Source organism: Hetaerina americana, unplaced genomic scaffold (genome assembly GCF_022747635.1).
Source record: "Hetaerina americana unplaced genomic scaffold, ioHetAmer1.1.p SCAF_51, whole genome shotgun sequence".
NCBI lineage: Eukaryota > Metazoa > Arthropoda > Insecta > Odonata > Calopterygidae > Hetaerina > Hetaerina americana.
The window spans coordinates 910,650-924,191 of record NW_027287107.1 but is presented as its reverse complement, the minus strand read 5'-3'; the positions used below and the strand labels follow the sequence as shown (position 1 = coordinate 924,191).

General features: G+C 38.6%; 2 protein-coding genes across 3 annotated transcripts in view; both read right to left on the bottom strand.

Moving 5' to 3' along the window:
• LOC139694627 (patched domain-containing protein 3-like) overlaps positions 1–5,213 on the bottom strand; it is a 278,330-nt gene extending 273,117 nt beyond the window's left edge. The window contains exon 1 of the mRNA XM_071593110.1: positions 5,029–5,213. Within this exon, the coding sequence (XP_071449211.1) occupies positions 5,029–5,153 (125 nt within the window). The 5' untranslated portion in view covers positions 5,154–5,213. The remainder of the gene's footprint in view (positions 1–5,028) is intronic.
• A 5,579-nt stretch (positions 5,214–10,792) lies between these two features.
• The window catches only part of CPT2 (Carnitine palmitoyltransferase 2), a 34,260-nt gene continuing 31,510 nt past the window's right edge, over positions 10,793–13,542 (bottom strand). For both annotated transcript variants that reach the window (XM_071593122.1, XM_071593121.1), the window contains 4 exons: positions 13,386–13,499; positions 13,198–13,309; positions 12,706–12,907; positions 10,793–11,298 (listed from right to left, as the gene is read on the bottom strand). In XM_071593122.1, the coding sequence (XP_071449223.1) occupies positions 11,172–11,298; positions 12,706–12,907; positions 13,198–13,309; positions 13,386–13,499 (555 nt within the window). In that variant the 3' untranslated portion in view covers positions 10,793–11,171. The remainder of the gene's footprint in view (positions 11,299–12,705; positions 12,908–13,197; positions 13,310–13,385; positions 13,500–13,542) is intronic.

Genomic DNA, 13,542 nt, shown 5'->3' with positions numbered 1-13,542 from the left:
TTCACCCTAATTCCTCCCAAGCGAGCAAACGCCGTGTGAGATTTGCTCAACGCCGTAATTTAATTACTAAGTAATTTTTTTGAGCAGGTAGAAGTTCAACTCTTCACAAGAGACGGCCTGGTACTGCATCTACTTATATTTCGATTTAGACGCGGAACTCGGCGATGGACACACAAGGGGGTTAAAAGGACGAAGGGTTTCCTCAGCATGAAAAAAAGGATGTCATCCGATAATGGGGGTAAATCGATGAGGAAGAAGAAAGCGGATCGAGCTATTCAATATACTGGTGTGGTAGCACGGCTTACTCTTGTCCTTTCGCCCGTCGTGGAGTGCGTATTGTGTTTCCGAGGGGCGGACATTAGGTGATTCATGTCATCGCGTGCTCATGAAGAGCTTTCTTTGCTGCGGGTTATGATGAAAGGCCCTTTTAGCGAGGCAATTCTGACAGAATAGGCGAAGTCCGTGAAACAGTGTGTCCATACCAATACGTATTCTTCACCATGGGCGTGGACGGCGTGATAGGCAATCGAGCAAATTGAATGTTTGACTTAAGTCGACGTCTCGACCGCACTAAGCGCCACTGACTTCCTCTGGAAGCAGCGACAAAACGTGAATGTGTTTTAGAAATAGGCCGGCGACACAACCACCCACAATTTTAATGAAAACGTTCAAGCGAATCTTACAACTTTTCACTCTTAAGTACAGCTCACTGAGGAAGAATGTGTTCTACGTTCTCGACGCCATATGCCCGTTCTCAGGCACCCAAACGAACTATTGTGCAATTGATTATAGAAAAATGTGTCAACGGATCAGCCCAGGGGAAGGAGAGAATATTTCAGCGAGGGGAATGGATTCCGCGATATATTTCACATCTTCGAGTGACACGGAATAACTTGCCTGAAAAGTGTTCTTCTCGAACCCTTAATACATTTTAATTCAAGTTTGCAAGTTTTTGTGGCTCACGAAATGATTTCACTAACAGCATTCCATAGAGCAGATCGGGGATCCGAGACGGTCGGACTCCCCCTTCGTACAACCTGACTACGCCCATCGACTAATTGTCAGTCCAGACACGATGACGTGGCCTCATGTCTGATGTGGTGAAACTTTGTGGTGGAGAACTCCACCAGTTTTCCAACTGCTTTGATGAATTATTTTACTGCATAATTTTCAAGGGCAATACACAATTGAAAACTGTGCATTCACTTGAAGATGATAATAGCGAGACTAGTCGTAATAAAATGTAATTAAATGGAAAACGGCGAGCGTTTCTCTTGCAATCGGTTGTAAGAAGTGAGATAAAAAGAATTCGTAAAGATTTATTGAAACCATTGCTTCATCTCCAGTTATTGCCCTACTATGGTCGCGAGTGACACTGGATATCTCACTAAATCTAAAATTTTTAACTATATTTGATCGACCACTAAAAATCGACCGCTGGACTTAACTCGTGAGTATTGATTTGATGAATAGAAGGTATAAGAATAAAACTAACCTTGGGTCAAATTTAACTCAGCATGTCACATTTATGACTCGTGCGTGGAGCTTTTGTGGTTTAATCTAGGCAAAAATAGGAAATTTGGAAATATTCTACACTTTACGCCCAAGGAAGCAAAAGCAATACATAATATTTATCACAAGAGTCCATCAAAATGTTTCCCCAAGATATCATTTATAATTTTATCGAATTTCTTTTGATTGCCACAATTTTATTCCGCGGAGGAGGACAACATCCTAGAAATCATTAAGAATAAAGTTTACACGAAATAATCGCATTACACAGTAGAAAGCAATGATTATAAATATAATCTAACATTATTTCCTTCATTTCTTTCCCACTCCAGCTCCTTAAGTGGAGAAACCTGTAAAATTCTAGTAAGATTGTCCCAGTACACAAACGTCATGAATTAATTCCCTCCAAGTTAGCCATGAAAAACCGTACAAGTATTTGAGCGTCGCTTTCCAAATTATTACACACAATGGGACGTGCAGGGGGTGGACCCCGGAGGCACCCCCTGCAACTCCGCGGAGAAAGACCACGGGGATATGTCACAGTCACGCAGAAAACCCCACGCCAATTTATGTCGGAAACGATTCTCCTCGGACATGCTCGGAGACTGACTAAAGTGAAGACACTTAATTGATAAACGCTCCAAAAACACTACAGCGATAGAACTCCCGCGGAGATTGCTAGGGTGCTTATGAAACGATGAACTACATGAGAGTAAATGCGAGTAAAAGGCAGCATAATATACAATAGAATTGCTAATAACGATTATAAGAGAAATTTGAATGAAAGAATGACCCATAAAGGACGGAACAATACAGATGTACGTACATCAAACGGGGAGGTTAGTATGAGCCAGGGATTTCGCACAAGAGAGGGAAGATTGGAGAGCCGAAGTCAACCAACCTTTGGATTGAAATACCAATTAAAAATTACTCTTCTGGAATAAAAATATCCCTTCGTGGGCACTTAAAAGCTAATTTGACATTGCCTGTTACAGTCCCACGGAAAATAAAATTGGCACACATCTTGTACTCTGTTATTTAGGGCCGTAGTGGGTCCGGTGGATAGAGGGCTGTGCTACTGCCCGGATGGGTCAGATTCGATGACGGATAAGAGTACCCCTTAAATTTACCCAAATTGAAAAATTTTTAAAAAACCAGATCTTCCTTGAGTTTGAATTCCACCCGCTGCTGGGCTGACGTCAGTATTTTGTGAGGTCTACCGTAACTTTTCAAATTAAACTTCGCGTTGATCACTGTGGTTCGTGGTTATATGTATTTATAACGAGAAAAAATTTGAAAGCTTTGTTTATCGATTAACTTTTCGACAGAATGAGGCTTCGTCATTGACGTTTTAAATAATAAATTAATATTTATAAAATTCATTCATTTATCAAACTATGATCCAATATGGTATCTAGCAAGGATATTTTTTATCGCACCCTAAGTTTCGGCAGCCGGAACCTTGCCGGGAATATCTCTTCCGCAAAATTTCTCATTGGTTACTTCCTTAAAATGATGAATAAAAATATGAAATTTTCATCTCCCACTAGGTTAAATCTTAAAACTATTCGCTACAAATTCTATCCATGGGGTTGCACATCAAACATCGGTGATCCTGAGAATCTCGAGAACCTTCTCAACCCCTCAGCCAAAATTTGGGCGCAGCTGTCACGCTGAGGCCTAGATATTTGTGGCCACCAAAATATGGACAACCGAAATGATTTTTCCCGAGAGGAGAATCTCTTCTTTTGCACGCCAGACGCGCAATGAAAAATTAATTAGCTCGTGCATTTATTAATTGGTCTCGAGATGGGTTATTGTGAATTAATAAACGAAAGAATAGCACAATCAATTACTCGTTATAAAAATACTTATTACGCATGACAAGGAATGTCCGAAACATTTTGGAAATACAAACCTTATGTTAAAACATAAGAAAACTCTTTAAAAAGGAACAAGCATTAACATCCCAGCTCCAGATATAAAAATTAAACTGACAATTGGATTACGTGGATGAAAAACTCAAACAAGGTTTACTTATGAAGCATATGGATTCGGATCCACTCAAATTATGAATATTATTTTACTGAAATGCAACTTGAATAATTAATGCTCTAAAATTAAAGCGAGGTTTCAGTTGACGACGAAGAGAGAAGTGGCGTCGGTGCGAATTTTCAGCGTATTTTGCTCGACCTTCTAAGAACAGTGGAAGCGCGAGGTTTAGTAAGCCCCGAAGTGCGGTAGGCCATGGAATCCTGATCCACATACCTCATGATACCAAAATCGCACGTAAAACCCGTGAGTGTGTTCTCATTTTCGGCATGCATTTTTTCCGCACGAATGCGTTGCAAAATAATTCGTCACTTGGACGGCAAGTATCGGGAAGAGAGTCACATAAAAACATTTCCCAGACATAAGACTGAAATGGGCGATCTATCTCTCTCTTGAATCTCCTCAAATACCGTGCAAGCCTCCAGAAGCATCCTTACTCAAGTGAGACAAGAGTACCTGCATTCAGGGGCTTAGGGAATTCAACTATGTTACAATTAATTTCGTTCTAACCCGTCGCCTAAAAATGACGGTTAGTGGGATTCATAGACGTGTGCATGGAAGATTCCACAGAGCGGATAATAAGGGATAGTAGAGAATATTTATATTCCTCGTCCGTCGTTCTGACGGTCAAAATTGCGGCATTTGACTTGGGAAAGATATCATTTAGACATTAAATCGGGAGTCAATTAAATAAGCGATCTTGTTGGTCCACAATCAGTACCTATTGAGGCCTGTGAAACTTCTGGCGAATAAGGAAAAATAAAATAAGAAGAGCATTACAAAGATTTTCTAACATGTTTCTCAATCCTTCTCATCGAACGCTGAAATGTATGCAAAATTACGTACACTGAACTCTAGGTTGCCTAGATACAGGAGTACAATGCCGGGTTCCGTTTTCCAAGATAACGGCATATATAACGCCACTGATCGCCAGTTTTTGGTACATACATGGTGATCCTAATTTAATATTTATCGCCGATTTAAGGTCTACACTTCAAAAGCATGAATGAAAAATTACATACACATCTCTTAGGAAGTTGACTTTTATGGAGCAATCAAGCACAGCGCCGGTTTTGTCTTATTAATATTGATACGAAAACATTCGTCAGATACCACTAAAGCGGCAAAGTTCAGTTTATATTCAGGGTACCATTGCCATCCCCTGGGTGAACGTTCAAAGTTCGGGACGAACAAGTAAAAATAAAAGCGCGTATTTATGAAAAGAGTAAAACGTAGGTGTTTACACTGCCAAATAAAAAACCTAAAGATTCTTTTCGGCAAGCCCGCTTGGCTCACGAAGTATGGAAGTCTACGGAACGAAATCCTCACGATTTTTTCACTCCACTTCGCGAGAGAGCATATCTTTCCCTAAAATTTCAACTTGCCAGGATACTCAATGATGAATAAACTACAAAAAACTGAAAAGCTATTTGAAAAGTCTGATGAAAGTTAAAATAGACTCACCGGAAAAAGAATCTTTCCAGCCAGTTACAGCCAAGGCGGGGGTTGAGCCTATTGCAGAAAGTTGATGTTGGATCCTGCGTTGGTTGTTCTTCGGGACGCTGTTGTTCTACGTCAACTGCCTCCATCTCGGTTCAGTGGAAGGCTCTAAGTGTCTAGATGTTCACCGGATGGTGTGACCGATCCGGAATTTAGCTCGACCACACTCGAGCGCTGCAGATTCTAAACTGACATCCAGAGCCACAAACGCGAGTAAAAAACCCGCTGCATGGGGTCCGATAATGCTCCGAAATGGTTCCGCTTTCTGCCACCCTACAACAGCGCAACCCAGGTTGGCCAAAGAGCTTCCACAAATGGCCGCCAGAGAGTATCACTTGGCGCTAATCACAAAAGCCCTAATGAACGTAAATGAGTTCGAAATGAAATTAAAATTACTATTTCACTTGAAAAAAACTGTTGTTCCAACATAGAAGGGTAATGAGTGAGGTAATTATTTTTACCAACAGTAAGCAACTTGCCATGACATAGAAGTGAAAATAACACATTTGAATACTTGTTCTAAAAAAATGGATATCATGGCAACAATTCATTTCACGTTGCATCATTAAATTAGTTTCAGGCTAAATATAATGCTGCCATGCTTCACATACATTGATAACTATCAAATAAACTCCTTATCTTCCCAAAAAGTCATGCGCCACTTTGAACAAACTTACAATGAATTTCCAGGTTTTTCAGGAATGAGAAGTCTTGTAATCCACAACCCACAAACATGTCTGGCGTACAGTTTTCTTGCTTTCAACTTTAGTGGTATCCAATTAAAGTTTTAATGTTTCTAATAGCCTTATAAATATTATTGGACCAACTTCTATCACAATAGGAGTAGCAGTCTTAATTTTCACTTCTTCAGTTCAATCATCCCTATAAAAGAACAAGCCCTCCGTAAGCCTCCTGCAGCATTGACCTTGGATGATAATTTTTTCAGGCAAAAGAAAAATTTCAGTAGCTTGTTGTGTTGCCTCCATTGTTGCCATAGGCAACCTGAATGTTTTTCAACTTGCAACAGCTGCCATTACACTTGAGTCAAATCAAGGAAATTTTTACCACATATGCAAAATAAAATAGGCTACTGAAATTACAAAAAATTAAATGTTTGTACAATAAATTACACACATATGAACAAGGATCAAATGATCACTCTTAATTGACAGAATTCATAATCATATGGCATATGATTGGCCGAAGATTTCTCTGTTAATTCAGTATCCCTGCTTAAAATTCAATGGATGTCTGCAAACATTTATAGAAAAAATGTATCTTACCAATTATTTTTCTCCACAGGAAATTGTTAAACTTGTAATGCTTTTACTATAAAATATGTAAGGCATAATCGTATTTGATGCATTTCGAAACTTTTTACTAGTCTTTCTACATGCAGCCCTCCATTTTTCCCTATTTAGTGTATATTCCCTCACCCTCTGATAGTTTCCCTTTTTTACGTCCTTCTTAATTTGCCCTATGTACTTGGCCTTCCTCGCCGAATGTTTCCTTCAATTTTTCTTACTATTATGTTTCTAACTAATCCATTGTGCCTTAGGGTATGTCCAATCCATTTAGTTATTCTTTGCCATAGAGCTCTCTATACGGTCCTTTCCTCTTCTGCTCTTTTATGTACTTCATCGCTCCTCACTTTTTCCATTTAATCTTCAGCATTCTCCTCCAGCGCCATGTTTCAAATGCTTCTATTCTTCGTTGGTCCACTCTTCCAATATTCCATGCCTTCGCTCTGTAGAGTGCCCTGCTCCACATGAACATTTTGACAAACTGCTTCCTTGTTTATGATCTCATGTTCTCTGAACATAGTGGTTGCCTCTTCTCAATGAACGCCTTCTTTGCTGGAGCTATTATTTGCTTGATGTCGGTCGAGCTTCTTCCATCCCAAGTTATACCGCTGCCCAAGTAGATGAAGGATTCCACTTGCTCTGGTTTCACTCCTCGAATTGTGATATCTGTATTCAGCTTCTCTCTTTTGCACACAAGTATTTTTGTTTTCTTCTTGTTGATGCTCATATTATATTCCCCCAGTGCCTTCCATAGTATTCAGGTTTGCTTGTAGGTCCTCTCGCATCTCTGCCACTACTGTGACGTCATCTGGGAACCACAGCATGTTAATTTCTTTACCATTCACCTCGACTCATTTGATGCCCTATTCTTGTGCTTCTTTTATGGCCTCTTCTAGATATATGTTAAATAGTCCTGATGAGAGGTTGCATCCTTTCGGAACTCCTTTGTTTATTTTGGCTTCTCTTTTCCTTCTGTTTTTGATTTGCATGGTTGTTATCTAATTCTTTTAGAGGTAGTCCATTCCAAGCGCTTCTAGTACCTTGAACATTTTGTTCTATTTGACATTGTCAAAGGCCTTCTCCAAGTCCACGAATGCCACATATAATGACTTGTTTACACGCATCAATTTTTTGTCTGGTACCCTCAAGCTGAGTATTGCCTCTCTTGCTCCTTGGTTTTTCCTGAATCCGAATTGGTTTTCCAAAAGGATTTCTTCTAACTCTTCTTCTATTCATTGGCTGATTATCTGAGTATGTATTTTCGATGCATGAGAAGTCAGGGTCAATGTTCTGTGCTCTTCGCATTTATCTGTTCTAGGTTTCATTGGTATTGCAATCATTACACTCTTCTCAAAGTCCTCAGGTAGATACTAATGAAAGATATCTATGACAGCTTCCACTGCCGTAGATATCTTTCATTATTTCAAATAGGTTATCCTTTGCATAGGCCCTGGGTGCTTTGATAATTTCTCTGTTTTTTTATCAACTCCCGGTGCCTTGTTGTCCTTCAGGCCTTTCACGGCTCGGTCAAATTCACTTCTCAGTATCTCCAGGCCCCATTCATCTTCTTCTATCATGCTTTCTTCTGTAAGCAAGTCACTTTCAAGTGGTTTGGGCCCTTGATAGAGATCTTCACTGTACTTCTTCCATCTCCTCCCAACGTCTTCATATTCTGTCATTATCTTTCCACTAGCATCTTGAACGTTGCAGGATTTTGTTTTTCTTACTCCAAATTGTGTCTTCACCAGTTCATAAGCAGCTTCACTGTTTCCCTTCCTTATGTTGTCATTGATTTCCTTACAGCAGCTTTCTATCCACTCTTCCCTGGCCTTCTTGCAATTTTGTATGACTTTGTTCCATAAATTTTTGTAAAGGGCTTCCTCAGTTTCATTTCTTGGATTCTTGTATTTTCTTCTTTCCTCTACGAGTCATCTTATTTGAGCTGTTATCCATGGCCATTTGGTTGGCGCCGTCATACTCAAGAGTTGTTCATCTGCTACTTTGGTTTTGATATTCTTCATTTCCTTCCTTTCCTTCATTGTCCTTCTATGCTAGTCACTTTTATTCCTTCTATTTTTCTGTCAATGGTCGTGGTGAACTTTTCACTGGTCTGCTTTTCCTCCATTATTTTTGTTCCATCTGGGTTCCTGTGTCACTTTCTTGATTTTCTTCTATTGAAGTTGGCTGTCCACGATCACCAGGTTATGATTGTTATTTATATCTGCGCCAGGGTAGCTCTTGCATTGTTTAACTTTGTTTCTGTATCTCGTTCTCACAAGGATGTAGTCAATTTGGTATCTTGCCCTGTCCCGTGGCATCTTTTTGGTGTATTTTCTCCTCCGATGTTGCTCAAAGAGGGTGTTTGCCACTACCATGTTCTTCTTGTTGAAAAATTCTATCCATCTTTCTCCTGCGGGGTTCCGTTTTCCCAATCTGAACTGTCCCATGCTCCTTCCTTCTTGGCCCTCTCCAACCACAGCATTCCAGCCTCTCATCAAGATTAGGTTCTCTTTCCCTTTAACTGCTCCTATAACTTCTTCCAGTTGCCTATATACTTATTCTATTTTCTCTTCTGAAAGACTGGATTTTAACAAAAACACCTGCACTACCACTGAGTCTGTAGGCTCTTCCTCTAACCTCATCATCAGAATCCACTCACTGTCTTGTCAGCACGATTTGACTCTACTTGCCCACTCCTTGAATATGATGCCCACTCCTTGAATATGATGCCCACTCCTTGAATATGATGCCCACTCCTGCAACTTACTGTTCATCTCCTGAGTATATCACCCTGTATCCATCGCTCCAGAAGTCATCGGACCCGGCCCACTTAATCTCGCCCACTAGTATATTGATTCCCAATCTGTCCATCTCCATCTTAGTATTTTTCAACTTCCCACACACTCCCAATGATCTCACGTTCCATATCCCTATCCTACATTAGTCTACCTTGACTGATGTTTCCCTCCCAGTACTTCCCACCCAGAGATCTGATTGGGGGACTATTTTACGTCCTGAAGATTTTATCGGAAGGAGTGCCATCACACCAAAACTTAAATTCTAACTGCATCTTATAGGGAGAAGTGGGGTAGGATGTGGTGTTTTCCGGTTGCCTTCCACATTGCAGTACTGCAGCTGATACTGTCCAATTCACTCTCACCCACAGCCGTGGCAGCTGATGTTGAGTCGACCCACTCGGTCTGCGCCACCAGTGCCTAATGGTGAAACTGCTGCCTTTCACCATGGGTTCAGGGATCTATATATATGCATACATATATAAACATACATATATATAATATTATATGTATATATACATACATGGCCACCCCACTGGGGTCAGATGCCTTTGCAGCCACCTCACTGAAGAACAGATGCTGCATGGACCACCTTTAGTCTGGCTCCTAACCTTCGACCTATCTGGCATGGGTGACCCTACCAGGAGCAATTATTATTATTCCCGCGAGCACAGCTCTAGGGGTCATCAGAACGCACAAGCCCTCCACTATGTCAAGGTTGTAATCCATGTGAGGGAAACAAATATAATTAAGGAAATAGAAAAAGCTGGAGCCGAAGAAAAATTTTTGCCCTAAATATTTGATTCTAATGGCAGCTGCCTTAGCTTGGAGACGTTTTTTCTAAACATGTGGTAAAAATGAGTAAACTTACATCATTTGAGGCAAGAATATATTGTATCTAGTTAAGGAAATAATTTAAAAATACAAAATTCCGATCAAAAATGGTCATTAATGAGATTACTTCCAGGGATTATAACATTGAAACTTTCTTAATTTTACTTATTCAAACATAACAGGTATAGCAATTGGTTTATTATTTCTAGAAAAATTGGTTGCTTTTAATTAGTTAAATGTTAAAATGCACTAAGGCATTTAAAACATTTGGAAAAATGAACAGTTCCACTTAGCTCACCCTTGATAACCAGATGCAATGGAAAAAGTACGAAAACTCAACAGCTAAGAGACTGGTGTTAAAGAAAAATCAGTTACTTATTAATTACATGGGGAAACATTTCTGAAATCTAAGAAACAAAAAATTTCAATTTTTGGATATTTTAAAATAGATACCTAACTCTCAACACAAATAGCTTATAATAGAATGTAGTTATTGGCTATGGCAAGATTAAAAAGGGAAATATTGGGGAAACAGAATTTTAATGGCTATTAACATATAATTATTTAATACAAAAGTTACTGAGGACGTATTACAATTTTAGACGGGACAAATTGTTATTGAGGTTATGGAACTTCAATTTGATAAGTTGCCAATCAGTTGTTTTGGCAATTATTACACCATATTCCAACCTGTTAAAATTATTAAACCAGGACTAGTGACAAATTCTGATTCCGTCATTTTATTCCAGGCCTCTGGGTGGTAAATGATTTCAGACAAGTACATCAACACTTAACAATATTTAAAATTCTTTATTTTGTAAATAAAATACAAATTTTATTGCAAACAGACTCCAGGGTATACATTTCACACAAAAACACAAACCCCATTAAAACTAGATCACTTCCAGGGAGGGATGAAATAACCACCGACCATCGTATCAACCCTAAGGTTTGATAGGTGAGGGCAGTGTTCACATCAGGGTAGGGGGCCAGTTCCTTTCCCTGTGCCACCAGTGGTTTCCCAGGAAGATCTGGTACCCAAAAAATCACGCAGCTGACTGAAGCTGGAGGTGCTCAGAGGCATCCCCAAAAATGGAACCAGGGGTCCTCTGATCAGTAGTCCATCACTCTACCCACTGGACTACCTCTATGGATTAAATACAATGCTTAAATATTACTTCACAAGTACCCTATAAATATCCTCAAAGGACTTCCGAAGGCAGTTTACAAAATCCGCACCATCACGGTGAGGAGGATAACTTGTGACAATGGTCCCCAACATGTTATCAGCAATCAAGTACCTGTATGAAAAAACATAAAGCTATTAGAAATGCTACCCAGCAACGTACATATTTTAATAATACTACACATTTCAGAGCACTATCTTTCGAGTAAAAACTGTATTTGGAACATTAAATTAGGCCTTCACAAATAAACTCTTCAGTCAATTTCCACCATCACTTAAAATTGGGATTAAATTCAAACAACTCTTAAACATGTGGAGAGATCTATAATTAGTTACTAGCAGTTAAGTTAGCAATTAATATTTTTTCGAACAAATTGTATTGAAATGTTTTTCTTCTTAAGATTCTGGCTTCCTTGACAATGATTCAGATATCGGGCTGGCGTTAGTGTAGGTACTAGTTAAATGCAATATCAAACTTCCTGCATGCTATTTTGTGTCTACGAATGGGCACACTAAATAATCACTGACACAAAAAGCAAATAAAATAACTTGGAATTGATCGCACTGATCATTGCAAATTGTGATGAAAATTTATATGATTCCTCAGATTTCTGGCAAAGAGCTTTCCCACTGAAAATTTATTACGATACCTGCCGGGTTCCGATGTTCAATGCCATCTGTTTTTCAATAATTTCATTGTAAACACATTTAATTACTTGCATAGTTAATTTGGGTATAAATAGAATAAAATTTGATGAATTTAAGGATAAACCATTTTATAGTAGTTTAGAAACCAATTCAGGAGTTCCCTACCTATCTCCCTACATAGACACCTATTATGGAGAAAATATTTCTAAGTGTTTAAGCAACATTTCTTTCCAAATCCTTGGGGTATAAAATATTTGGGGTCACATCACATTCAATCCAACACAGCATAAATTTTGAAACATACTAAACAATTGGATAGATAATTTGCTTTCATTTTACAGTTGTTCATGTTTTCTATTAACCTTTACAACTCAATAAAAATACTTCTTTTTATGAGATTAAAAAGTGGAAATTATATGTTCCAACCAATACTGTATTTTCCCGTCAATAATGCGCACCCAGAATTTTTGTATAGATACCCAGGGCTTCATAGTTATCTTGAAGGCATATAGATGCCGTGCATCTGTATATACATGTGCATATGTATCAAATGGAATGCAATTAGAAAGGCATGTTTCCAGATTAATTTATTTTTTCACGACTCTTCTTTAAATTATTGTGTACATGGGTATGTAAATGCTTGAATTTTTTCAATTTTCATTACACAACGTGCATCGTCATTTTTTCCATCATCTGAAAATTTTTGATAGATAACACACACGTTATTGATGGGAAAACACGGTACTTCTCAAAAGTTTATTTTTGGTACATTGATTATTCTAATTGTTGAGTGTTTATTCATTACTGGTTCATAATCACCTGTTTTATGACTACTAAATTTAAAAAATTACACTATAAGGCTTATTACTCTTACCCAATTCCATAGCCATCTTTCACCACCGGCCCAAAAGCTCCTGCTTGAACATAAGGAGATGACAGAGTAGAAGTAGATAACACATTGTGATTGATTGCACTGTATGCTGGATCCCTATATATTTCAGGAAGTTCTTTGCTGAATTCTGGATGCACTTCAGCTAGTTTCCTTAGTCCAAATAGGTGTCTATCAAAACCTTGACCTGCAGTAAAACAAATTGACATTTGATGAAGCTAAATAAAATAAAAAAGTTTTGCTTTATAACTTTTGAAACAGGATGGACATTAAGCACAAATCATATCATTTACCGGGAAAAAAAAACTAAAAAACTATGGCCACATTTCGTACAAGGAAAGTGTTTACAATAAAGCACCTACTAAGAAACAATAAATAAAATGCCTTGTGCATTAAATTTGCAGCTGCTTAAGATACCTTAATTTGAAACTAAAAACATAATATTGGAAATGAGACCTGTTAGGAACCTGGACATACCCATTGCTGCATCCCTTGTCAAGGCTCCATGAACCTCAGAACATTTCTTGATCATTCCCTGAAGCTCTGAGATACTCGGTTGGTTATTGGAGTTAATACTTTCACAAAAGGCCTGTGGAAGAGATTACAATTCCAGTTTCAAGAGTATCACCAAAAAAATAACAGTCGATAAACTTAATTTGAAATACCTTAGTAGCCATTGTGCATGGTCTTATTGTTTCTGTTCTTCCATGCCGGAAGGCTGATGTGCTACAAGACTCATAAGTGGCTACCTGTTTCCCTGTTTGCTTGTGGAATGCTACCTGAAATGCCAAAAAATCTTGATAATATTTCGTATGAAAAAAC